Source organism: Tiliqua scincoides, chromosome 2, assembly GCF_035046505.1.
Source record: "Tiliqua scincoides isolate rTilSci1 chromosome 2, rTilSci1.hap2, whole genome shotgun sequence".
NCBI lineage: Eukaryota > Metazoa > Chordata > Lepidosauria > Squamata > Scincidae > Tiliqua > Tiliqua scincoides.
Genome location: NC_089822.1, coordinates 209,342,600 through 209,366,594, shown reverse-complemented (window position 1 = coordinate 209,366,594; position 23,995 = coordinate 209,342,600). Strand labels below are relative to the sequence as shown.

At 41.9% G+C, this 23,995-nt stretch overlaps 2 protein-coding genes across 2 annotated transcripts in view; both read right to left on the bottom strand.

The window, feature by feature from the left end:
• STAB1 (stabilin 1) overlaps positions 1 to 14,712 on the bottom strand; it is a 103,535-nt gene extending 88,823 nt beyond the window's left edge. The window contains exons 1-6 of the mRNA XM_066613521.1: positions 14,638 to 14,712; positions 12,586 to 12,722; positions 10,031 to 10,146; positions 8,583 to 8,668; positions 3,512 to 3,581; positions 1,475 to 1,570 (exon numbers count right to left, since the gene is read on the bottom strand). Coding sequence (XP_066469618.1) covers positions 1,475 to 1,570; positions 3,512 to 3,581; positions 8,583 to 8,668; positions 10,031 to 10,146; positions 12,586 to 12,722; positions 14,638 to 14,712 — 580 coding nt within the window. The remainder of the gene's footprint in view (positions 1 to 1,474; positions 1,571 to 3,511; positions 3,582 to 8,582; positions 8,669 to 10,030; positions 10,147 to 12,585; positions 12,723 to 14,637) is intronic.
• Positions 14,713 to 19,278: 4,566 nt separating this feature from the next.
• Positions 19,279 to 23,995, bottom strand: part of NISCH (nischarin) — a 53,736-nt gene continuing 49,019 nt past the window's right edge. Inside the window, exons 20-21 of the mRNA XM_066616120.1 lie at positions 22,555 to 22,716; positions 19,279 to 20,707 (exon numbers count right to left, since the gene is read on the bottom strand). Coding sequence (XP_066472217.1) covers positions 20,079 to 20,707; positions 22,555 to 22,716 — 791 coding nt within the window. The 3' untranslated portion in view covers positions 19,279 to 20,078. The remainder of the gene's footprint in view (positions 20,708 to 22,554; positions 22,717 to 23,995) is intronic.

The window sequence follows — 23,995 nt, the reverse complement described above, 5'->3', positions numbered from 1 at the left end:
TCCAAAATGAAACTGAAAGAGGAAAATCTGTAATGTATTTTTGATTACAATGGAAAAGGCTGGCTGAGCCAAAGGACATCATGAGATTTGTCTAAGCATAATATGACAAGAAAATTGGTACCTATTTAATTAAGGCATTCACTTCAACTATCAAGTCAGGTCACACAATCAAAATGTGGATGCGTAAAGCTACATTGGTGATATTTGCAACCATAAATCACAGAGAAAGTGGTTGCTCTGGAGATACACTAAGACTGGGAACGCAATCCAAGAGTGCTCTTGATCCAACACAGTCGCTTGTGCCTGCCTGGGAATGTAACAAACGTGCTGTAAGGCATGTTTGTGCCTCCTCAGGAGTTGGCTGGGCTGGTGTGAGGATGTGCACCAGCCCATGGAGGCTGCATTCAGCCTCTGCACTGTTGGAGGAAGTAAGATTGTGCCAGTCAAGGGCGGCTGGCAGGGGGGCATTTTCAGGGTGGGGGAAGGCAGGCAGTGGGCAGGCCAGTGGACAGGACAGACCCAGGAGGAGGGTGATCCTAAACCCCCTCCCAAGCAGTTACACTAAACGGCTTGAATCTGCACCAGCGATTTCACTGGCACAGATCTGAGTAGCCCTATTGAGGTGACATTACTCAGGTTAAGGGGACATTACTTCTTACACTGAGTTGTGATCCTTTCACCTCCTAATCTGTGCTGGGTATGGCACAGGCCAGTTGGCCTGACTATTCCAGCGCAGGTTAGGATTGGTCTGTGGGTTTCCACCTACTCATTTATTTCTGTTACAAAACTCTTTATGGAGAGGAAAATCAATCTAGTTTATTCTCCTTGTCTTGGCATATTCTTGCTATCTTTGCATCTGGAGAGCAGCACAGAAACTAGAAACTACCCAAGCAAGTTGCTTTCTTCTGTACAGATCTACTTGTAAGTAGGTGCTCCTCAAGCCTCGGTTTTAAACTGCCAGCGGCCAAGATCTGCTTGTGTAGTGGGACTGCCAGCCTCTCACTTCCAGAAGGAGGCTTTGTTGCCTCCTTGCAAGCATCAGTATTTCATTTTTGAATAGCAAACTTGCAGAGGTCAACATTTCTTACAACAGCTGTAATAGGACAACAAGAAACACTGCAGTGAAAGCAAACAGCTCTTTAATGAGATATTCATCTTCCAGCAAAAGAATCAGACACGGAGCCTTATGAAGTGCCAACTTTTAGGGTGATGGAGCCAAAACTCAATGGCAGAGTGCACACTTTGCATGCAGAAAGTGTCCTCTCGATTGCTGGCATCTCCTGTTAGGCCTGGGAAAGATTCCTGCCTGAATCCCTTGAGAACTGCTGCCAGTCAGTGCAGAAAATATTGAAGTAGGTGGACCAATTACAGACTCAGTAGACTCAGCTTCAGAATGTTCAAACTGCAATCAGCTGTTCCTGGGACATGTCTCCTAAAAATAACTCATGCTGAGGGAGCATAATAAGCATTTTACCTTGGTCGCACCATTGGCCAGTGTATCCAGAATAACAGGTACAGTTCCCATTCCCAAAGATTCCACTGTTACAGATCCCATGCTGACACTTGCATACTGTGAAAGAGAAGATGGAACCAAGTCCACACACAACAAGTGAAACTGGAGCTGTCATACCCTGAGGTCCCATCATGCTACAGTCATCAAAATCACCATTTCACCACAAAGGGCATCCTGCAATCACTAAAAAGGTGCAGGAAAAAGCCCAGCTGTTTGACCACCTCGCACAGCAGCATAGTAGTATTGACCAGAAGATAGCGGTTTCAGATGTTCCGAGGTCACAAGACCAGCATGGTGTGTAATCAGAGGGCCCTTATTGGCATTGTGCTCTGACAATAAACAACAGTTTAAAGCCAGGAGCCAATGAAGAGTTCACTGGGTAAGCATCAAAGATAGACACATGGGGAAACAGTACTGTTATATGCCCATCCCCACTTCCCTGGGTGGTGAGAAGGTCTGGACTCTGACCTCTTTGGGAGAAAGACGGCTTATGGTGTCTTTTTGGATATTTGTTTATAAAAGTAGAGATTGAGCCTTGGATGAAAGTTGACATCAGCTAACCCCTGCTAATTGGGTAAGAGACACTTTTTCAAGAGGGTGCTCCTTTTTTTAGCAGGGGGAGAGTAACTGGCCCACCTCACCCCAGCACTGTCTGTTCTAGTGGCTGTCTGCTGGTATTCATTTGCATCTTTTTAGATTGTGAGCCCTTTTGGGACAGGGAGCCATTTAGTTATTGGATTTTTCTCTGTAAACCGCTATGGGAACTTTTAGTTGAAAAGCGGTATATAAATACTGTTAGTAATAATTAATAATAATAATAATCAGCTCTCTCTCTCTCTCTCTCCCTTGCACTCCTAAATGCTTCACGTCTTGGCTTGGTCTCATGGTTCGCTTCTATTCCAGCTGCTGATTCCCTCTCAGATCATCTCTGCCTGATTTGTGCTACCAGAGAAATGGCCTGTTATTTCACACTGACAACCCTGGGGGTAGTGGTATGGTGAGTGACCTCCCCTCAGATTGAACTACACTTACTCTACTTCTAGGGAAATCTCTTGACTAAGGAATTGTCCTGGAGTCCTTCGCACCTCTTTCGCATGCACTCTGGAGTCACCAGCAATTCCCTGAGCTGTCAATCAATACCATGCGCAGGTAAGAAAGCAGATCATCAACTAACATTCATAACCACAATCCCAGCCTCACTACTAATCTCACAGTAGTACATTTGTTCCCTTACCCTGGTGAAAGCCTTTGGTGCCCCAATGGCTCTCCTCAGATCTGTGCCAGCTCTTTTGCTGACACAAGTTCAAAGAGAGTAAGGGAGTGGGAAGGGAAGAGAGAATGAGGTAGGATCCAGTGCGTGCTCTCCATTCCATCTCCCACCTCTCCTGTTCCATATCCCATCTGCTGCCCTCCCCCCCCGCCCAGAAATTCCCCTGCTGCTCACAACCACTTCCCTGCTCCTCCCACACACCTGGTCTCCACCCCTGCCACTGGCTTACCTTCACTGCCAGAGGTAGCCAGCAAGCAATAGCAGACCTTCCGCTGTTTGCATCAGCAGACTCAAAATGACCACTGGTAGCAGGCTGTGCACACTGCCATGTGGCCATTTACAGCAGTGGAACTGTGTTCCACTGTTTTAAAGAGTAGACCAGTTTTAGTTAGGATTGAGTTGTGAGGTTGAAACAAAGGTAACCACTTAACTGCCTTTGTTTCAAGTTGACAGTGGCTAATCTCCAAATTTTAATGTATCAAATGCTTCTATACAATGACTTTCATAGGAAGTGGAAATAGTTCAGTATATCTACATCCCACCCAGGGCATTACCTGGCTGCCCGACACTGAGATTCATGGGACAGAGGTTTTTAATATCTACTTAAGTTTGGAAAGATGGTTATATTGAATCTCACCCCATTCCAGTGCTCCTTCAGTTGAGAACTGATCACTACAATGGAACCATTTAACGCAAATGTTTTTTGACTCTTTATTTGAGGAGCTTACCAGATTGACAATCAGGGCCAAAATGAGTCTCATCCTTGCAATCTTGGCAAGCATAACCACCATAATTCTCCTAAAGGAAACAAAAAGAGCAACTTGTTACAGAGTTATGAATGGGCTACTGTTGAAGGTTCCCCTTTTCTCATACTCTTGAAGTCAGCTTCCCATAGACTGAATTGGATTACAGTACTTTTATTGCATTTTATATGCACCCTTTCCATGATGTTGACAGCTGTGTTGAATGTCAATGGAACAGCTGGAGAAAGGTGTTCTAAAGGTATAAATATTGTAGGTACAGGTTGTGCATAGGGAACAAAGATAAATCTTATCTGTGAAACTACCATTCAAAATCCTCAGTACTTCCCCCTGAATCCAGCAAAAATAGAGAGTCTGTGCTCTTAGAGAAGGAAGTGCAATATTGTTCCAGTACAAATAATGGATGATTCATACTTCCCATCTGAGGCTTGTCAGCATTTCAGATCTGAGCAGGCTGTCTGCAATGCTGGCTCACCCTGATATCCCATGAGGAAATCTGTGCTCATGGTGTGCCTGATCAGCGCAGAAATCCAAATGGTATTTATAGGAATGAAAAGCCATCTGATCAGATGTTTTCACAACATAATGAAGAATAAAATACCATCTGATCAGAAAGGAAGCTCAAAACCACGGTCATTTTAAGCAATCCCTCTTAAGGCTGCAACCGCATGTTAATAAAAGTACATGGGCGGCTGCAGACCTAAGAAGGTCTGATCAGCTGTTATTTGATGCTTTATTAAGTTATTAAAATTTATTTATTTTAATTTTACGTACATATACACACGCACAAGTCTATGAAGAGGAAAGTAGCGGTATTTCAGGTATTGTTGAAACACTGTGCGATAAAGAGGGAGGCAAACTTTTTCCCTTCAGCAATGTGGCTGGGACAAATTGCAGCTCAATTCATGACCTGTATGTAGTTTTGGAGAAGTTCCATACAGGGCATCAATTCATTAAAAAAATTGGCTCAGTTCTTCTTTAGGTTCATCAGTACTTTTTTTTTCTCCTAAACAGTCCTGAGCTCTTACCACTGGTCCTTCACCAGCGCTGAGTGTCGTAAAGGTGCCGTAAGGCACATCTGCAACCCTCAGCACCAAACTGGTGCTGGGCTAGCACCAGTGGAACACCAGTGCTCTGTCGCTCAGTGATCACGTGGACTGCTGGGCGGCGGAGAGGTAGGTGGGGGTATGGGGAGAGGGCATGGAGGAGGCATTCCAGGGCAGGGGCGAGATGGGGAGAGGGCATGGAGGAGATGTGCTGGGGAGGGGGTGGGACGGGAGGGAGGTGGGACAGGTGGAACTCTGCTCCACTGCATACAGAGCGCTCCATGTCAGGCCACGGACCTGACACAGAGTCTCTTGATTGTACAGCAGCCCAAGGGCTGCCGCAGAATCAAGTAGCCCCATTGCAGGTCTACTTGCCTTACCCGGGCTAGGGGACGAAAGACCCTTTCCCCCAAGGAGCTGGTGGCGGCTGCCCTGTTGCATGCAGGGTGTTTTGGTGCAATTTCAGCGCCGCGGCAGTCCTGGAGCAACAGGCAGCTCAGGATTGGGTTGCCCGACATTTTGGAAAAACATACAGAATTAGTTACGTTTTTAAACTGTTGACTTTTTCATTTTGTTAAATTTGTAGAATATAAAATACGTTCAATAGGAAAATAAAATGATCGTGCAATGGGAAGCCAAGTGTCTGTATCGATCCAGTCACCACTTTTTGTGTTTATGGGTTCAGTTCTAGTACCTTTTCAGGTTCAAGGCAACCAAGAGGTTTTAGGCTTGAGTTCAGTTTGGATTCAATAAATAGCGCTCTTCAAAGTTGTTTTGGTTTCAGGGTTTCTCTTGACTCCCTTCAGTTTTCTAATATAAGAGCACGTATACAATGCAATAGAGACCTAGAAACATTGTAGAACAGAATTGCTATTTTTCTAAAGGAAGTTTTAAAAAGGGACTAATGTCTGTCAAGGGTGACTAACGCTAGTGCATTTTGTCACTTTGCTGGGTTTGGGGTCATGTTGATCCCAACCATAAAGAACTGAACTGAACTGGGATACAGGAATGATCTGAATTTATGTAGTCTACAGCATGAGAAAGGGAAACAGATACTTTCCTGAAACTAAAAGTCTCAACAGAGCAATACCTTAGAACCAGCTAGCATGTCAGAATGCAGCCAGAACACATATTTTTAGGTTCTGAAGATCAAATTGGAGCCTTGCTCTCACTATCTGTGGCAATTGTATTGGTCATTTCCCTGCTATGGCTTTGGATCCTTCCCCCCTCCTTTCCCCCCAACATATGTTGGTATGTAGACCAACATAGCTACCTACGATTTGTATGCATTTTCCTGAATCTCTGGGCACTAATGTCATAACATGATCTTCATGAAACATGATTCATGGTTTATTGATATATTAGCTTATTTGGTTTTAGATTTTCTGAGAATGCTTTTCAGGAGGGGCAGCGTATTTTTTTTTTTATGATTGCATTATTGCTTCTGATTTATTTATTTTGTACTTATCTTTTTTATTCCTGGCTTTGTAAGCCACTGGGACTGCTGCTGAAAAGGCGGGGTATAAACCTTTAAAATAAAATAAAGACTATTTTGCTCATAAGTTAATGCATTTTTTTTTAAAGAGGAGCATAAGAGGAAAGGAACACATACATTTTTAAAATTGTGATGTTCCCTTCTTTGCCATCTTCTCTTTTAAAAAGCAAGCTAAGCAGTTTCTCAACTAAAGACAGCATTTTCTTTAGTGGAACAGGAAGGAAGCCAGGCTTGCTGGGTCAAAATTTCAACAAGACACACTGTGAGACTGCTCTGCTCCAAAGGGATATTCAGGGGCTGAAATGTTAGCCAGAAGCTCTCTTATAAGAACATAAGAAAACCACTACTGCATCATGCCAAAGGCACACCTAGTCCAGCGGTCCATATCCCACAACACCAACAGTCCATATTCTGCCTCTGGGAAGCCACAAGCAAGAGAGAAATGCATACTCCTGTCCCACTATTACTCTCCTGCAAGAGGTATTAAAAGGCAGGCTGCTGCTAAACCTGGAAGTAGTGCATAACCATGGCATAGCAGCCATTGACAGACCTGTCCCATCTATGTCCAATTGAAAGCCATCCAAGCTAGTGGCCATCATCACATCTTCTGGCAATGAATTCCTTAGACTAATTATGCACTATGTGAAGGGCCATCTTCTTTAGTCCATCTTCAGTTTCCCATCAATCATTTTCATTGGATGGCGCTGGATTTTAGTATTGCGAAAAAAGGGAAAAACATTTCTTTCTATTCAATGTCTCCACACTAGGCAGAGTGAACAGGGAGGGCTATTAATGCATGCCTGATGGAAGGGTTATTGCCAGTATTTTTAAAACAGGCTATGATAGGATCTTTTTGGAAGAGAACTTCCTGAATCCCACCATGTTGGGGAATTTTAGGCCTGTCCTGAACCTTCCATTTCTGGACAAGGTGAATGAGTGGCTGGTGGCATCTCACCTCCAGAGGGTTCTGGATGAAACAGATTATTTGGATCCTTTTTTATGTGGCTTCAGGCTGGGCCTTGGGACTGAAGCTGATGATCTTTGCTGGTGATGACAGGGGAGTTCATCCCTTGGCAGCATTTGTCACCATGGTGTCCTGGGACATTTGGCTGGGCTGGGGATGTAGTTTAGCAGTGAATTCCATTTTTTCCTAGCTCCCAGAAGGTGTTACTGGGGGACTCCTGTTTGGCAACCTGGCCTTTGGCATGCCACAGGGTTCCATCGTATCCCTATGTTTAATATTTGCATGAAACCAGTAGAAGTTGGCTGTCACCAATATGTCACCAATATGTGGGGGAGTGGTAAGTATGGCAGGCTCCGCAATGCGCCATTTAAGTGCACCTCCCCCTCAGCATCGGAGCAATTTGGGGCAGCGACGGCAAAGCCCTGCATGGCTCCGACGCCGAGGGGGAGGGGTGCTTACCTGGCCATTGCAGAGCGTGCCATGCTTACCACTCCCCCCCCCAGCTCTGCTTCTGCCCAGGCCAAATCTATCTTCTTTTATCATCTAACATTGAGGAAGAGGCTGAAATGCTAGGCTGCTGTTTGGAAGTAATGAGGATATGAATGTGGACTAATAAACTGAGATTAAATCAGGACAAAAGAGAGGCCTTCTTGGATCAGAAATCCAAAAAGCAGGTATTGGAATTTTGGGCTATTCTCAATGAGGTTGCCCTCTCTCTGCTGGAGCAGATTTGCAGTTGGGTGATCATTCTGGACTCTCTGCTGTTCCTGGATGCCCAAGTAGTACTGGCCATGCTCAGTTTGCTTAGTTTAGGATGGTGCTGCCATATTTGAGTTGATTGGACCTAACCACTAATGCCATGGTGACGTTGTGACTACCTCTACACACTCTACTTGGGGCTGCTCTTGGAGACTATTCAGAATTAGTGCAGAATGTAGTGGCCCTGCAAGTCTTCAGGGCTGGGTGAAGTAGAACTTACTTTTGCAGAAAGAATGCTGATTCTCTTCAGCATTGCTCTTTTTTCTGTAAGTGTAAGCATTTATTATGCCTTATTATGCAGGCCAATTATCCTTTGCACCCATTTACCTGGAACAACCATTAAGCCACTTGGCCTGCAATTTCTCAGATCTCCCCCCCCCCCCCAATCCTGTTTTCAATATCAGTATGTTGGCTATTTTCCAGGCACCTGGCACAGAGGCCAGTTGAAAGGACAAAGAACATATTTTTATTAGATCAGCAATTTTACATTTCAATTCTTAAGGAACTCTTGGGAAGATGCCATCTAGACCCAGTGATTTGTTAATTTTTTCATTCATCAATAAGCTTTAGAACCTCATCCCTTGTCAATTCTGTTTGATTCAGTTCTTCAGACTCCCTCTTTGTGAAGGTCAATTCAGACAAATGTATATGTTTCCATCTTCTGTAATGGAGACTGATGAAAAGAATTCCTTCCTTGATTTTTCTAAACTGAACTTATAACCATATTGAAAAGATAAAGCAGTGACAACACTAACAGTAAATGCCAGTACTGACCTCACAGATGCAAGTTCCATTTTGTGTTATACCATCCAAACAGGTTCCATGGCCATTGCAAGGGTTTCCGGCTTTACCAGGGCATTCTGGCAAACAACAGAAGACATGTCACAGATGCTTAGATGAATAAAATAACATTCCAGAAGAACAGCCCTGCTGGATCAGAAGAACAGCCCTGCTGGATCAGGCCATATGCCCACCTAGTCTAGTTTCCTGTATCTCAGTGGCCCATCAAATGCCTCAGGGAGCACACAAGACAGCAAGAGACCTGTATCTGGTGCCATCTCTTGTATCTGGCATTCTGAGGCAACCCATTTCTAAAATCAGGAGGTTGCACATGCACATCATGGCTTGTAACCTATGATGGAACTTTTCCTCCAGAAATTTGTCGAATCCCCTTTTAAAGGTATCTACGCCAAATCCCATCACCACATCCTGGGGCAAGGAGTCCCACAATACGCTGAGCAATGAAATATTTTCTTTTGTCTGTCCTAACTCTCCCAACCCTCAATTTTAGCAGATGCCCCCTGGTTCTGGTGTTGTGTGGCTCTGTCCACTCTATCAATCCCCCGCATAATTTTGTTTGTCTCAGTCATGTTCCCCTTTAGGCACCTTGACTGAAGAGCCCCAAACATTATAGTCTTTCCTCATAGGGAGCTGCCCCAGCCCAGTGATCATTTTGGTTGCTCTCTTTTGCACCTTTTCCATTTCCTTTGTATCCTTTGGAAATGGAAAAGGTGTAAAAGAGAGTGATTAAAATGATTACTGGGCTGGGACACCTCCCTTATGAGGAAAGACTACAGTGTGTGGGGCTCTTTAGAAAAACCGTGCCTGAGGGGGTCATGATTGTATGTCTCAATCATTATGCAGGGAGTGGAGAGAGAGATGCTCTTTTCTGACCTGTCACTGTCTTATTTATTTATTGAATTTGTAATCTGCCTTTCTCCCCGAAGGGCACCCAAGACTGTCTTCTTTGGTATATTTAGTATGGCCCATTCTGCCTGACAGATTTGCAATCAGTGCTGTTGCATGTGTGTTATTCAAATCACATGGAGCAAGTTCTTCTGAGTTAACAGAAATTTTGGGGAAGATCCCATTCTCTTAACGGTGTTTCAGAACCCAGATGTGGCCATTAGTGGCTGTATCCTGAACCTGGGTTTAGGTGTGTGGAGAAGCTGGCAGCTGGAGGGAGGTGGAACATGAAGTGCAGCCAGTTCTGCTCTCCTGACAGGACAAGTGCAGAAAATCAGGTCCCCAGTATTTATACCAGGTTGGGCCAATCCAGAGGATTTATACTACCCTGCTTGAAGAGGGTTGCAACAAGGTTTGAGTATGTACTGCCCCAGGTCCCCCAGTTAACCAGGTCCCATATCCACACCAGGAGATTTCCATTTCAAACCCTGGAGTCCCTATCTTTGCAGTCCGATGGACTGAACCGAAAACCTTACCATAGCATTCAGAGCCCCAGTACCCAGGGCAGCACTGATTTTCCACAATTTCCTTCGTGCACGCATGAGAACAGCCCGAGAGTGAGAGTGTATTTGCACCCAGTTTTACTGTGTACCTAAAACAGTAACAAAAAAATCCAGACTAGTGATCACATGAAGTAGCAGCCTAATCCAGTGGTGACACTAGGGTTTGCATCACCCAGAATGGAAGGCCAACACATCACCCCCATGATGGACCTCTGCCCATGCAGTGGACGGGGCAACCCCCCAGGCGGTGGGTGTGCTGATGCACCATCACCCAGCCCCACTTGTTCTTTGGCTATAACTTTTCATAGAGTAGAGATATTTCAACATGGTTTGTTTCATTGCATTCTGTTTGAAATTGCACATCAAATGATATATAACATGAGGGTATTATTCAAAAATACCAAGATTTTAAAAATTTTGAGCAGTAGTGGTGTCACCCTGCCATGCAGTTCACCCGGTGTGGCCCACACCCTTCTAGCAACCCCACTGGTCTAATCCATATGACCATAGGAGTAGCTGTGGTGGAGCCATAGCACCATCAGCCTCCAAGAGGAACTACAGATGTCTTACCAGTGCCTTTTCAGTCCTCGTCTCAAAAGCTTTGCAAGATTTGAGACAAGTTGAAGTAAGCCAATCTAATCTTGAATACAAATGGATAAGGTCGTCCAACACTATCCAATGCAACTGTGCAGCATTTGATCAAAGATAAACAGCCTAAGAAGCCAGCTACATCAGGCCAAGTTTTCTGTATGTCACAGTGGCCCACCAGATGCTTCTGGGAGCACATGAAACAACAAGATACCTATATCCTGTTGCCACTCCCTTTCATTCAGAGATGGGCTACCTTTGAAACCCAGAAGTTGCATACAGCCTTCATGATATGTATCCTATGATAGACTTTTCCTCCATAAATCTGCCCAATCCACTCAGAAAGGCATGTAGGCTAGGTCCCATCACAACATCCTGTGGCAAGGAGTTCTGCAGATTACCTTTTGGGTAAATAAATATTTCCTTTTGCCTGTTCTAGTTCTCTCACCAGATAGAATATCTAATTCACCATCATAGTCAATTAAAGCCTACTAATGCTTGCACAACAGAGGTCAGAAGTCTTGGACCAGCTTTCCATATCAATTATCTTTCTGTGTCACTCTTGAAGTTCCAAGGATCTGGCATCTTGTATCCAGCACCAGACAGATCCAAAAGTTGACACAGTTACAATAAAGATATATTTTGTCCAAATACTGTAGATAACTAGAGCCCTCTCGGGGTCAGACCTTGGAAACTCAGCAGGTCGGCCCTCTCGGGATCCATAAGTATTGTGTATGATAATTTCTCACAATACGTATCATGTCTCATCCTGAAGGCTCAAGGTAGCAAACAATAAAATTTCCTTTTTAACTTAATCATTGACATACCCCCCACACCTCCATCCATCCCAAGCAGATAAGTCTTCAAATAATTTTGAAAGATACTCTGGCTTGGACATTGATAAATTCCATATATATGTCCTGCAGGTGGGACCTTGCTGGGAGAACTTGCTGTGAAGTTAGTATCATGAAGAGGGTCTCCTCCATTTAACTCAGAGACTGGAATGAGATGGGGGGAGGTGATCTCAAAGGGCTGTTGAGTCCACTGTTTAGAGGTTTGCATTAAACTAACAAAATGCCCATATTTATGTTGGGCAGGTAGAAAGAAGGCTTATATATTTGCAATGATCTGGGAGACATTCATGTGCAGCTTCAGCATCCCAGTCGGTGAAGACTGGACGACCTAATGTTAAGATAAGGGAAAGACGGAGAGAGGGAGGGAGTCACAGTTCAGTAGTAGAGCATATGCTTTGGATACGGAAAGTCCAGTTCAATCCCTGGCACCTCCAGGTAGAATTGGGAAAGCTCTACTGCCTGAAAGACTCATTTCCCCTGGAGAATTGCTGCCCATCAGTGTTGATAATACTGAGCAAGATCAACCAGTGGTCCATATACAATGGCTTCATAAGTGTCTTTCCCTCAACAGCACCCCAGGTGTAGTATATACTTTGAGCCATGAATTGCAACCATTTGGTTGGCAAACTTCAGTCTCGAAAGACTATTATTAACAGTATTTATATACCACTTTTCAACTAAAAGTTCACAAAGCGGTTTATAGAGAAAAATCAAATAACTATAAGCCTACAGCACCTGGTATTCCCAGGCGGTCTCCCATCTAAGTACTAACCAGGCCTGACCCTGCTTAGCTTCTGAGATCAGACAAGATCATTTGCTCTTATGGAAACACTGTTGGAGAGGTAGCTCAATCTGCTCACTGCTCTGGTGAATGCAGCCATTTGAGAAGTAAGCCTGCTCCTATCTGCGTTGCCCCAACCCATTCTGTTCCATTTCTTGGTCACACTGGAATAGGACAAAAAGTTGGAAACTGGTTTTTGTATAGACAGAGAAGCCCTATAGACATGTCTTGCACAAGAACCACATGTGCCACATTACGGAAATGGTTCATGTTTCAACCTCAAAGGGGAGAAAAGGAAGTCTCACCTGCAGCCCTTCTCCCCAAAGCCACGGGTTATTTTCATCCACCCACTTGGGCATGGCGCACTGACAGCTGCAGCACAGGAAGTACAAGGTGTACGCCGTGTAAATGCATAATTCTTGTTACATCGCATAGACCTTAACTGGAAAGTAAGAAGAGAAGTAGCTTTTATTCTGACACAATTGCAAAACTTCATTCCTCAAATATTCATTAGACTCATCTACTTTTCAAGTTCTGTCCAAATTTACCAGATCCAGTCCAAAGAAAAGGTCAGATGCTAGACATGGAATCGACGCTGATGAACAAACTATACTGAGCTGTCTTCTAACCTACAGACTCAATGTTATATTTTGCACTCATAGATGCATGCAAAAGCAATGCCACAGGCAGACAGCATCTCTGCCTTACCTATTTCAGCAGAGAATAGAGAATATTCTTCCATGAAATAGGTTGTGGTCCAAGACAGGGGTAACAGATCAGTCAGCACAGCTATCACTGCTTCCTTGTTAACGGGATTGGGCAGTGGCCACTGTACCCTGACATCTTTCAAAGTCCACTGCAGGTAGCAGCATCAGTTTGCTTGTGCGTTCATTCAGACAGCTACACAGGAGGTCCATTACATACCCCACTCCACCGTAGTTGAAAGCCTGGGTGCATTAAAAAAAGAAATACAGCTTTGGGGTGGGATTTAGAGTAGGGAAGGTACTGATAGGTGCATATATGTGGAGAAGATGGTGCTTAACCCTATTCTGTCCACTGTTTCCATTATGGGTTACAAGCCATGATGTGTATGTGCAGCCTCCTGATTTTAGAAATGGGCTATGTCAGAATGCCAATGCAAGGGAGGGCACCAGGAAGCAGGTCTCTTGTTATCTGGTGTGCTTCCTGGGGCATTTGGTGGGCCGCTGTGAGATACAGGAAGATGGGCCTATGGCCTGATCCAGTGGGGCTGTTCTTATGACTCAAATTGCCCCTTCTTCAGTGACTTCCCCCACAGGGCTTGAAACATTTTAAACCTCACAAAAAGGGATCAAGTACACCCCTTGTCTGCTTCTCTACTCCATATCCCCTTTCCCAAAGCCACTTTCATTGGAAGAAAAATGTTGGGCTCTCCCAATAGGCTTGCATCAAACATGTCCTTAGCCCCAGGGACTCTTCTACTTAGCTGTGTGTGAATTCAGCTTAGTAGGTGCTAAAGAACATCATCACTGGGACACAAAACTGTCTCAGTGGTTAAGACTTGGCGCCATCCAGTTCACCATTATGTTTCAGAGTCAGATGCCTCTGGAAGTTCAGAATGGGGATGGAAACAAGAACCCTAGTCTTTGATTTGATAAATGGTATATATTCTTGATGATGATGATGATACTTAGACGCACAGTCTCTCTGAACACAATATCCCACAAGTATCAGGGCTAATAGCAACAGACGAACAACCTTCTTTGAAGCAAGCCCATCCTTTCCAAAAGCCATCAAAATTAGTAATCATTACAACATCTTGTGGTTATGAATGTTGCAATGAATCACATGAGGATGTACTGTACTTCCTTTTGTCTATTTTGAACCTACTGCCAATCAACTTCTTCAAGTGACCCCCCCCCCCAGTAGAGGGAAGAGGAATGCTATCTACTCTCTTCACACCTCTCATTTCACAGTCCTCTATTACAGTTTTGATAGTTACATATATTTAAAAATAATTAGCTTTGGAGCTGCTCAATTAATTGCTGGCATCATTTAATCTGCCAATAGGTTGATCAAATGATCTGTTTAACGGAATAAACATTGTGGTCCTATTATCTCTACACATGTGCAGGAAAAGCAGGTTGCAGCTATAAAATTCAGTTGCTGACCATTTCTTTTAAAACTGAAACCAAACTTTGCACTGACAAAAATAGCCATTTAAATGCCTACTGTGTAGTCTATTCTATTGATACGCAGGCACAATTATTCAGGCATTAAGGACAACTTCCCCCCAGTGAGTTTGGTGAAACTTACTACCAAGTAAGTGTGCACAAGATCACTGCTCAAACACTCAAAGATGGATTTTGCAGACTTACCTGTCGACTCGGTCCTTCAGCTATGGAAGTCAAGCACGTTGCTAAGATGAAAAAGAGAAAACCAAAAACTTTCATTTTCGTGCTTTGGCTGAAAAGTCTCTTAATGCTTAAAAGAGGGATGTGGAAGATGTAGTAGTTGTAAGATGACACGCCCACTAAAGATCAGATCCAAGAAAACCCGAAGTTAAAAGGAGAACAGGGAAAAGACAATTGCATGCTGCAAATCTTTTATTCCAAAGAATACTACAGCAGCATGACTTTTACCCAGCAAGAATTGTCAGCAAATTTTTAACAGGAAGCACAGAAGTAAAAATGTGACCCTGAGAATGAAAAAGAAGTTTACTCAAAACAGGAACATCTACGGATTTCCTCTCACGTATCGGTTCTAAACAGATGGAAGGAAATCCTTAGTTTTTCATCTGTGTGAAATGAAATCTGCCAATCATATATTTAAGTGGGAGGTAAAGCTGACCTGATGGGAAGGAAATTCTCCATTCCTCATCAGCAGGGGATGAAGTTGCTAATCATACCTTTAAATGTCAGAAAAAGTTATGAACTGTGTGATCAAATGAGATGAGATAGATTTGACATTGATCCAGACAGTAAATTGTGGTATGGTTAAGCATTCTTTTTTTAAAGAAGCTTTAAAGTTTATATTTCAAGCAATAAAACGCACACAATACTTCAGAAAGTGTTACCTATGGAGGGTGTTTTAAGATGTGATGATCCTCATAAAAATATGATTAATACACACATTTCATTAAATACCTCAGCTGTTTTCAAGAAATGCCAGTGGCAGCCAGAGTTCCTTCCCCCAACAGCTGGAGTAATATAGATATGTTAACATCAGGTCAACTTTGCAACTGACTTTTTGTTGCCTCCCCCCAATTATCTTTGAACTTTGATATCTAAAATTTTCACTCTGCTACACTAAATAAGAATAGCTCAATTATATATTTAGATTAGAGAATAATAGTGGAGCAAAGGAGTTGAAAAATAAGGGTCCATTTAATACTATGCAGTATGCTGTAATGATATGCAGCATGAGCGTGATAGGTGAGAGCCAAAGATCCATGCACCTCATTCCACACCCCAGTGGGGCTTCTGTTTACAGTCCTCCGCCTCACTTGGGGTCAACACAAACGTGACACTAGAAACAGCATCAGTTCTGAATCCCCTCCCCCCAAAAATAGCAATTACAAAGAGAGTGATCAGCATCAGGACCACAGCATGGAGGGAAAGGTATTTTAGCCCTTCTGCCTGCATGACGACCCCAACAAAAAGCCCCCCCTTGCTATTTTTGTTCAAGAGGGAAGCTCTCATAAGCACCTCTGCAAACCTCTCCTGGGACTGACAAGCAACTTCAGGTGGAAAATTTCCATTGGTACCACAACACAAAGAGAAGGGGCTAAATGCCCTCTCCCCACATGCAGTGATACTGGACAACTTTTTAATCAGAAAAAAACTTTTTAAAGCACTTTGTTGGTGGTGGCATGACATGGAGACCTACTGTCCACAGAAGTCAAAATGCCCACTGGCCATGTCCAAGCCCTTCAGCCAACACAGGTATTTGTTTTACAGTTCTCTCCCAGGTTTCTTCCATGCAACTCAAAACAAGGTATCTGAGATTTCCAAGCCGTGTCCCCATCCTGGCACTGAGCAGGTTTAGACTGGTTTAGCTTCAGCAAGATTGCCATGTCAGATGCCTCCAGGTCAGACCCTGGGAACATTGGCTCTTCAGACTCTAGCTGATTTTTTACCCCGTAGTCTTTTATGTACTAATATGGTATGGCTGAGAGTCCTTCCGTTTGTATGCAAAATGGAGCCACCCACAGACAAGGCAGTAATTTCTAAATACTTGTAGTAGTATTGAGTAGATTGGTTTGTAAATTAAAAGAGAATAAGCATCCCCCAAACAGCCAGATGCAGACCAAGAGTACTCAAGGACCTCCACGAGCCATGAAATGTTGGAAAAACACAAAACACAAAAGAAGAACACAGAATGGGGAGGAGGGGTAAGAAATTGGCCTGCTTGAATAAAATGGGCATTAGGGTTGGAGAGATGCAGCACTGTTGCAGGTTCCTCTTGTGTTCACATTCACACAACCACCTGCTTTGTACTTATACTGCATCCTTTACAAAATACACGCACAAAAAGCATACACACTACATTACCAGACAAAACCATCTTCACTGTAATCTAATACAAATCCTACCATTTGTTTAAATAAAAAATAGAGACCATTTGAACGGTTATTGCCATATGAACCAATGAGAATGTATCATCTTGATAACAGACTTTTAGTACAATCCTATGTATGTCTATGCAGAAGTCAGTCCCACTGTGTTCAATGGGGCGTACTCCCAGAGAAGTGTGCATAGGGTTGCATTCTTGTGATGTTCCAACAGTGGTATTACAGATTTAGCAACAGCATGCAGAAAAAAATGTTTTTAGCTATGGGTCTCCCAAAAACCCTATGGACATGTCCCACTTCCCTCTAGCACAACCCAATTACCTCTAGGAAGCCCTTTAATACTTTTAGCATCTGACTGAACGCCAGCATAGGATAGTGGTGGAGGGGAGATGGGGAAGAATGCAAACCAACCCGAAGTTAGGAAAAGGCCAAACCATGTGATAAGGATAATCACTAACACACTATGTGGAAAGTCAGCATCACAAGCTATATAGTGTTATCACTACTACAAACCATATTCTATGCATTGTATATAATCCAGAGAATATGTGCAACTTTTATACACATCAGAAGATGCTGTTTTACCCAGAGTCCTAATCCTTCATTTGAGTTTGTGACCTCCATTAAATACTAATATAAAAAGGTGGCACTAGTTTGTCACTCTGTATCAAACAGAGCAGTATCTTAGCCAGAAGAGATACATCCAAAACATAGCAGAGATCATTCAAATTTGCACACACAGTTGGAATTTTGCTTACTATTGTCTCTATTGCATTTCCATTGCCAAAAAAACAAAGTTGCTCTTCAGTTTTAAATGTGGCTTTGTTCTTCAGCAGCAGGAACAGCTGAAACAGATATAGTAAGCAAAGCTCTGCCTATGCGCATGGTTTTGCCTCTTGTGTTCATATAATTTTTGTATTTTCTCCATGCCAGAAGAGACATAAAATGACCTTTATTTTTAAATGGTTGGAGAAAGTGCCGAGTATAAGACCATTATTTTATGAAGTCTTTATAGTTCCCATTTAGCTCAGACAGTTTCCTGCAATTGAAATCTTGTTTTTATGTTGCTCTGACGAAAATTAAAGACTGCCAAGACTTTGGGCATACCATAAAAATGTGTGTTATCCAGTGGGGCTCCAACCCCCTCTCCGTGTGGTCTACAAATTCCTTAGACTAGCTGAGAAAGATTTAAGAAACACATTTTAAGTCTCAGAGAATCTGCTTTAGTTCATAATAGTCTGATTACTCAAGTTATCTGAGGCAAGGAAAGAAAGGGGTACCATTAAGATAGATGAGTCAACAAATCATAGCTCTAGCTTCCTTAAAATAGTACTTTCACTAAAACAAAATCCTATGAGGAAAGCAAATATATGCATGCAAGTCAGCCCCCCATGTGTAAACAGGGATGACACCCCAACAAAATGCTTAGAACAGCAAACCATACAGCAATACAGATGGTGCTTGACTATTTCAGGCTGACCACTACCAGACCCTCTCTTAGTTCTCTGTAATCTATTGCTTTGTAACTCAGGGCGAAGTGACAGTTTATCAGAAAGCCTTAGAAAACTATTTATAAGCTACTATTGCACAGTGCAGGACACTATGACCCTCCCCCCCCCCCCATTTCCATGCAGTACAATAAAATACTCTTGAGTTTCCCTAAACCCATCTTGGAGCAACTCAGGGTTGCAAAACTAGGACTAACAGGATGCTAAACCAGTGTCCCCCTCCTCTCATTGGTCACAGGACCTGTGAACCTTGCTCAAGTGTTAGAGATAATTATGGGGTATTAACATTTGGGACAGGAATTCCAAAATTTCCTGAGGGTTTCAGTGTACTAAAATCAAACAAGGTTGCAGTCATTTAGCGCTAAAGTTTTCCTATGCCACTTAAAACATTCATTTTGCATTCTCTGCATTTGAAAGGTCAGTGTTCAACGTTTCTCTCCATACAAGCTGAGCACCTAACACACACTTTAACAGTTACTTAGTCCATGCCTCCCTCATTTCAACTATTCAAAACTCTTATTGTTCTGTTTCACTTTATGCCTTCCATTCTGAAATCTCCTTTCAGTACGGTTTGACATAACTAGTATTTTTGCCATATGAAGTAAAAGGGGGATACCAAAGGAATCAGGTAGGCCCAACAGTCCTGATCTTGGAGATATATAAAATAAACAAAGTCCAAAAATGTGACAGTAATTTTCTATTGTGTATAACAAAAAAGCAACATATTATATTCAGTGGATCAAGCTCTTTTATGGAAGCTTGTTCGGTTGAGTTAAATTTACTCTATCATTTGGTGTAATGGTGTGTGTCCCCCACAGCATCCTTCAGTTCTACAATTCCTATTAAAAAGTAAATGCAGAGCTGACCTATATTGTGACTGAAGTACATGGAAAGAAACTACATTAAAACTGCATGGAAACAGAATCAAACTAAAAAAATGTGTCAAATTTCAATTTATTTGTATTGAGAAAGTTGGCCACAGACATACCACAGTGCTCTCAAATACAAATGCACCTTTATTTGCTGGCAACATGGTAGATATTGTCAATCCTGGCCAATCTTCTTGTCTGCAATAGTGAACTGAAACTGGAAGCTTTTCCCAGCAGTTAAAAGCATCCATCAGGCGGAAACACAGCATTCAATTATAAGTGAATTTTGCCATCACATTCATGATTAACAAATGAAATTAAATACGATGCATAAAAAGACAAAATGTAAAAAGTTGTCAAAAGATCATTAAATAATTGTTAGCAGCATAGGCAATAAAATACATCTTGTACAAATAACATTGCACTTTGACATAAACACAAGCATCTTTTGTTACCATTATTTACATATTGTTTGTATAGAATAGCAAAACTGATATGTACAAACACAGTGGAAACATTACAGCCCTAAATGAAAGTATGCGTAGTATTGACTCCTTTTATTCCATACAGTTGCCTGGGTTGCTTAATTAGGAATCTTGAATGAATATTGTTACATAAAAATAGAGTTTACAAAATTCCAGTTTAACATTTAGCAGATTATGTTGTGCTACTCAAAACTCCTCACTGCACAAGGGAACTATAATGGTGATGCACAGATAAGCTTCAATGCTATGTGATGCTGCCACGAAGAGACTGTGGATCCCTGCTCACTTCAAAATACTGTGCTTTTATTCACAATCTTCAACCTAATCCCTTAGCTCGGCAAGAACCAAAATATTTATTTTAAAATAAAAATGTCCTTTGTAGAACTACCCAGTAAGTTCCAGAGGCAGCTCCCGACTGCACAAGACCTCCCACTGCCGGGCAAGCAGTGAGATTAATTTCTCACGGCTTTCTGGACTTGGGATAAAGACACACCACAGGACCTCTCGACTGCCACTGGCCTCTTGTGTGACCTGCCCTTTAGGAAAACTGAGAACATTGCCAAAGTGGTCTAGGGTCAGGTTCTGCATGAGATCCTCATTCTGAATGTCATCAAACACAAATGTGAGAGCCTGAGGATAGGTCTGATAACCCATGAGCACCCGATCCAAGTCACGGATTCTTCTTCCATCTGTAAGTTGATACTTGTCTTTTTTTGGCGGCTCCTTAGCAAATTCAGGTAGTGGATAACTGATATAATCTTCATTGAAAAGAAACAAATCTGAGCTGGTTAAGATCAGGGTTTTGGGCTGCAGCAAGCTATTGGGTTGAGCAGTTCCTTCTGCAGCATTCACTTGAAATGCCAACACGTAGAGAAGTATATTCAGAGACTGGAGATTAACTGTACTGTTCATCTTCTCTGCTACTAGAAAAGCAATGTCCCCAATTTCTTCTTCATTGGGATATATGAACTTCACTCTGCTGGAATGAATCAGTTCATAATTATCCATTTTTCCTGCAAGCAAAAATACACATGACTTAAATTATGAAGTCAGTATTAGTTTTCTACAGAAGAAGCAACTTAAAAAACCAGATTTAAACTCACATTGGGTATAAGGTTAAAAGCAGACTCTCAAAGAATTTGGCAGTCTTCTCTTATCTGGTCAAAGCATGGAGTAGAAAGTGCAACCTGTGTTGCTGGGTGTGACACTGCTATACTATGAATCCATGGTCAAGCAAATCATGTCTGGGTGCCCTCCTATGCTTACACAGGAGTATCTACCTGCCTGTTCTTTGCCAGCTCTGCATTATCCATGTTTAAGAAAAGCAAAAAGCAGGGCTGTTCACAGGGTCAGGGGGAAGAACAAGATACTAGGTACTCCTAGACAAGGCCAATTTGCATATTACCTGGTCATGACAGGATGCTCTAGCTACCTAGACTGGTAGCTTATAGAAAGGTTGAATTAGACCCCCGTGGGAGCTATTCTACACTTTACGCACTGCATGTGCAAGTCTGCAAACTTGTAGACTAATTGTATGCATATGTGAAAATCAATCCCAAAGAGTTCAAAACAAATTTATTCCTTAGTAAGTATAAGACTGCAGCTTTAGTTCCAATTTTAAATACTGCATATTTAAATATTGTATATATTTAAATATATTAAATATATATTAATATATATTTATAATATATATTAATTAATTAATATATTAATATATTAATAAATTAATTATATATTAATATATAAATATATATTAATAAATATATTAATATATTTATAATATATAAATATATATTAATAAATATATTAATATATTTAATATATAAATATATAAAATATATTTAAATACTGTATATTTAAATATTTAGTATATAAATACTGTTAATAATAATAATAATAATAATAATTTTAACATGGTACACATACAATCCTGTTATTTTTAAAGTCTTCTGTAAATAACTTAAAACAAGCGGTTAGACAAACAGAGCAGCATTTAATGTTAAATGCTTCAGTTTCCACCTTCATCCACAACACAGTTGTTACATAAATACAAGCCAAGATGGTGGTGACACTTTGGGGAATGCTACAGGAAGTCTGGTCTAGAGGGTAGAGTCTCCATTTGCCTGAAGATAACAGGTCGCCAGTTCGAGGCCACCGGCACCGTGCGACCTTGAAGCAGCTGACAAGCTGAGCCCAGTTATTCCATCTGCTCTGAGCGTGGGAGGATGGAGGCCAGAATGTGAAACCAGATCAGAAAGAAACATCTGAATGTTGTGGTTCTTGGAAAATAGAACCTTCTTTCAATTGTAAAAATCCCTACAGGGATTTAAATAGCCTGCCTCTGTAAACCGTCTTGAATAAAGACCAAGAAAGGCGGTATATAAATACCTGTATTATTATTATTATTATTATTATTACTACTACAGGTGGTGGAGTTCCTAACAGTGGTTCTTGCTAAACAACTAAGATGTGCACAGACGAAATGTTGTCTTCAAGATTGAAACCAAGAATCTTTAGTGTGTAAACCCAGCAATTCTATTACATCAAATGAAAGTTAGCCACAAAGCACACTACCATGTTCTTCCTCAATAGTGTCTTTTTTGGGGGTACAGAGTCAATAATTGGTAATAATTGGAAGCCCTATGGGTGCTGTAATTGGTGAACTTGGTCATGCATGGTTGAGTGGCTGTGATGTGACTTATCTGTTATCTCCCTCCCTCCCCATGTCTGTGTGGGCAGCAGTGGCTTTATCAGCACTTCAAACATCCATAGTGCTCTTGGCGTTTGACTTGCATTTTTTTCCTTAAGAGCATGCCAGGATGGTAAAAGTATTACACAAAAGATTGGAAAATAATTTTACCTGTATTTTTCTTTCCAAATTCAGAATAGAAGTCTTTGTCCACTGGCTCTGGAGATGGTGTCCTTGCCAGAAGTGAGAGCACTGCCATGAGGTGCTGGATAAAGGCATGAGTGCTGTAACTATCTCTGGTTAGGCAAGTTAATATATGTTCAGCTGAATGCCCTGAAGAGGAGACAGACACAAAGTTGCTTATAATTTTCAATTACAATTAGATTGTGATTTTTCAGCAGATGCCCCTTTCCAGACAAAATTTTATCAGTAACTTATATAATAAGCACAGATTACATAAGGAAAGAGTAATCAGCAACAAAGACAAAAACAAAAAAATCAGGAACAAATGCGACCATTTTTTAAAAGTTTTAGAATATTAATAATAATTAATTAATATAATTAAAAAGTTATATTTATCAAGCAAAGACTGAAGTTCATCATCTAGTTAGTAGATTATATCATCAATAGAGACTTTCCTAGTATTACTTTGGAAATTTCTGGTTTGCACCAATTGTGATACCTTTGCTTTTGCTATTGGTACCGACCCATGTCCCAGTATCACATATGCATTTTCTGTCTGGCAGGGACACTCTCTCTTTCTCTCTCTGTGAAATTATCTATTTTGCTATAAATTTAAGGCTTTATACTGTAAATTTTTACAAATATCTGGCCTCATGCCGAAGATTCAAGGTGACTAACAAATTCCATTTCAAAACGAAGATAAACGCAGCAATATTTTAAAAATCTATATACTAATTACAATCAAAATAGCACACAAGCAGTACAAAAAAAAGGCCCAAGAGACAGAACACAAGCAAATTTAAACATGACAAATGAAGATCTGGGAGACATTTGCCTCAATGGGGAAGAAGGTGCCTCAATGGGGAAAAAAGGGAGACTCAGTCCTTAGAGATGTCACCTACAAGGAGGGAATTACCATTGATAAGGCTCTCTTCTATTAGTGGAGTTAGCCTGCTCATCATTGGCATCCTTCAGTCTCTGAAGACTATGGTATCGTGCTCTGAAAAGTGGTTCTGGAACAGCGTCTGGTGTAGCTGAAAAGGCCGATTCGGAAGTGACAATCCCTTCCACACTGGGAGCAAATGTAGTCTGTCCCTGGTGTGTCTCCTTGGCTATGGGCCTTCCTTCTTTGCCTCAGTCTGTTGGGCAAGTGTCTCTTCAAACTGGGAGAGGCCATGCTGTGCAACCTACCTCCAAGTGGGACACGCAAAGGCCAAGGTTTCCCACCTGTTGAGGTCCATTCCTAAGGCCTTCAGACCCCTCTTGCAGATATCCTTGTATTGCAGCTGTGGTCTACCTGTAGGGCGCTTTCCCTGCACGAGTTCTCCATAGAGGAGATCCTGTGGGATCCGACCATTGCCCATTCTGACGACATGACTAAGCCAACGCAGGCTTCTCTGTTTCAGCAGTTAGCCAACTGCCCTTTAAA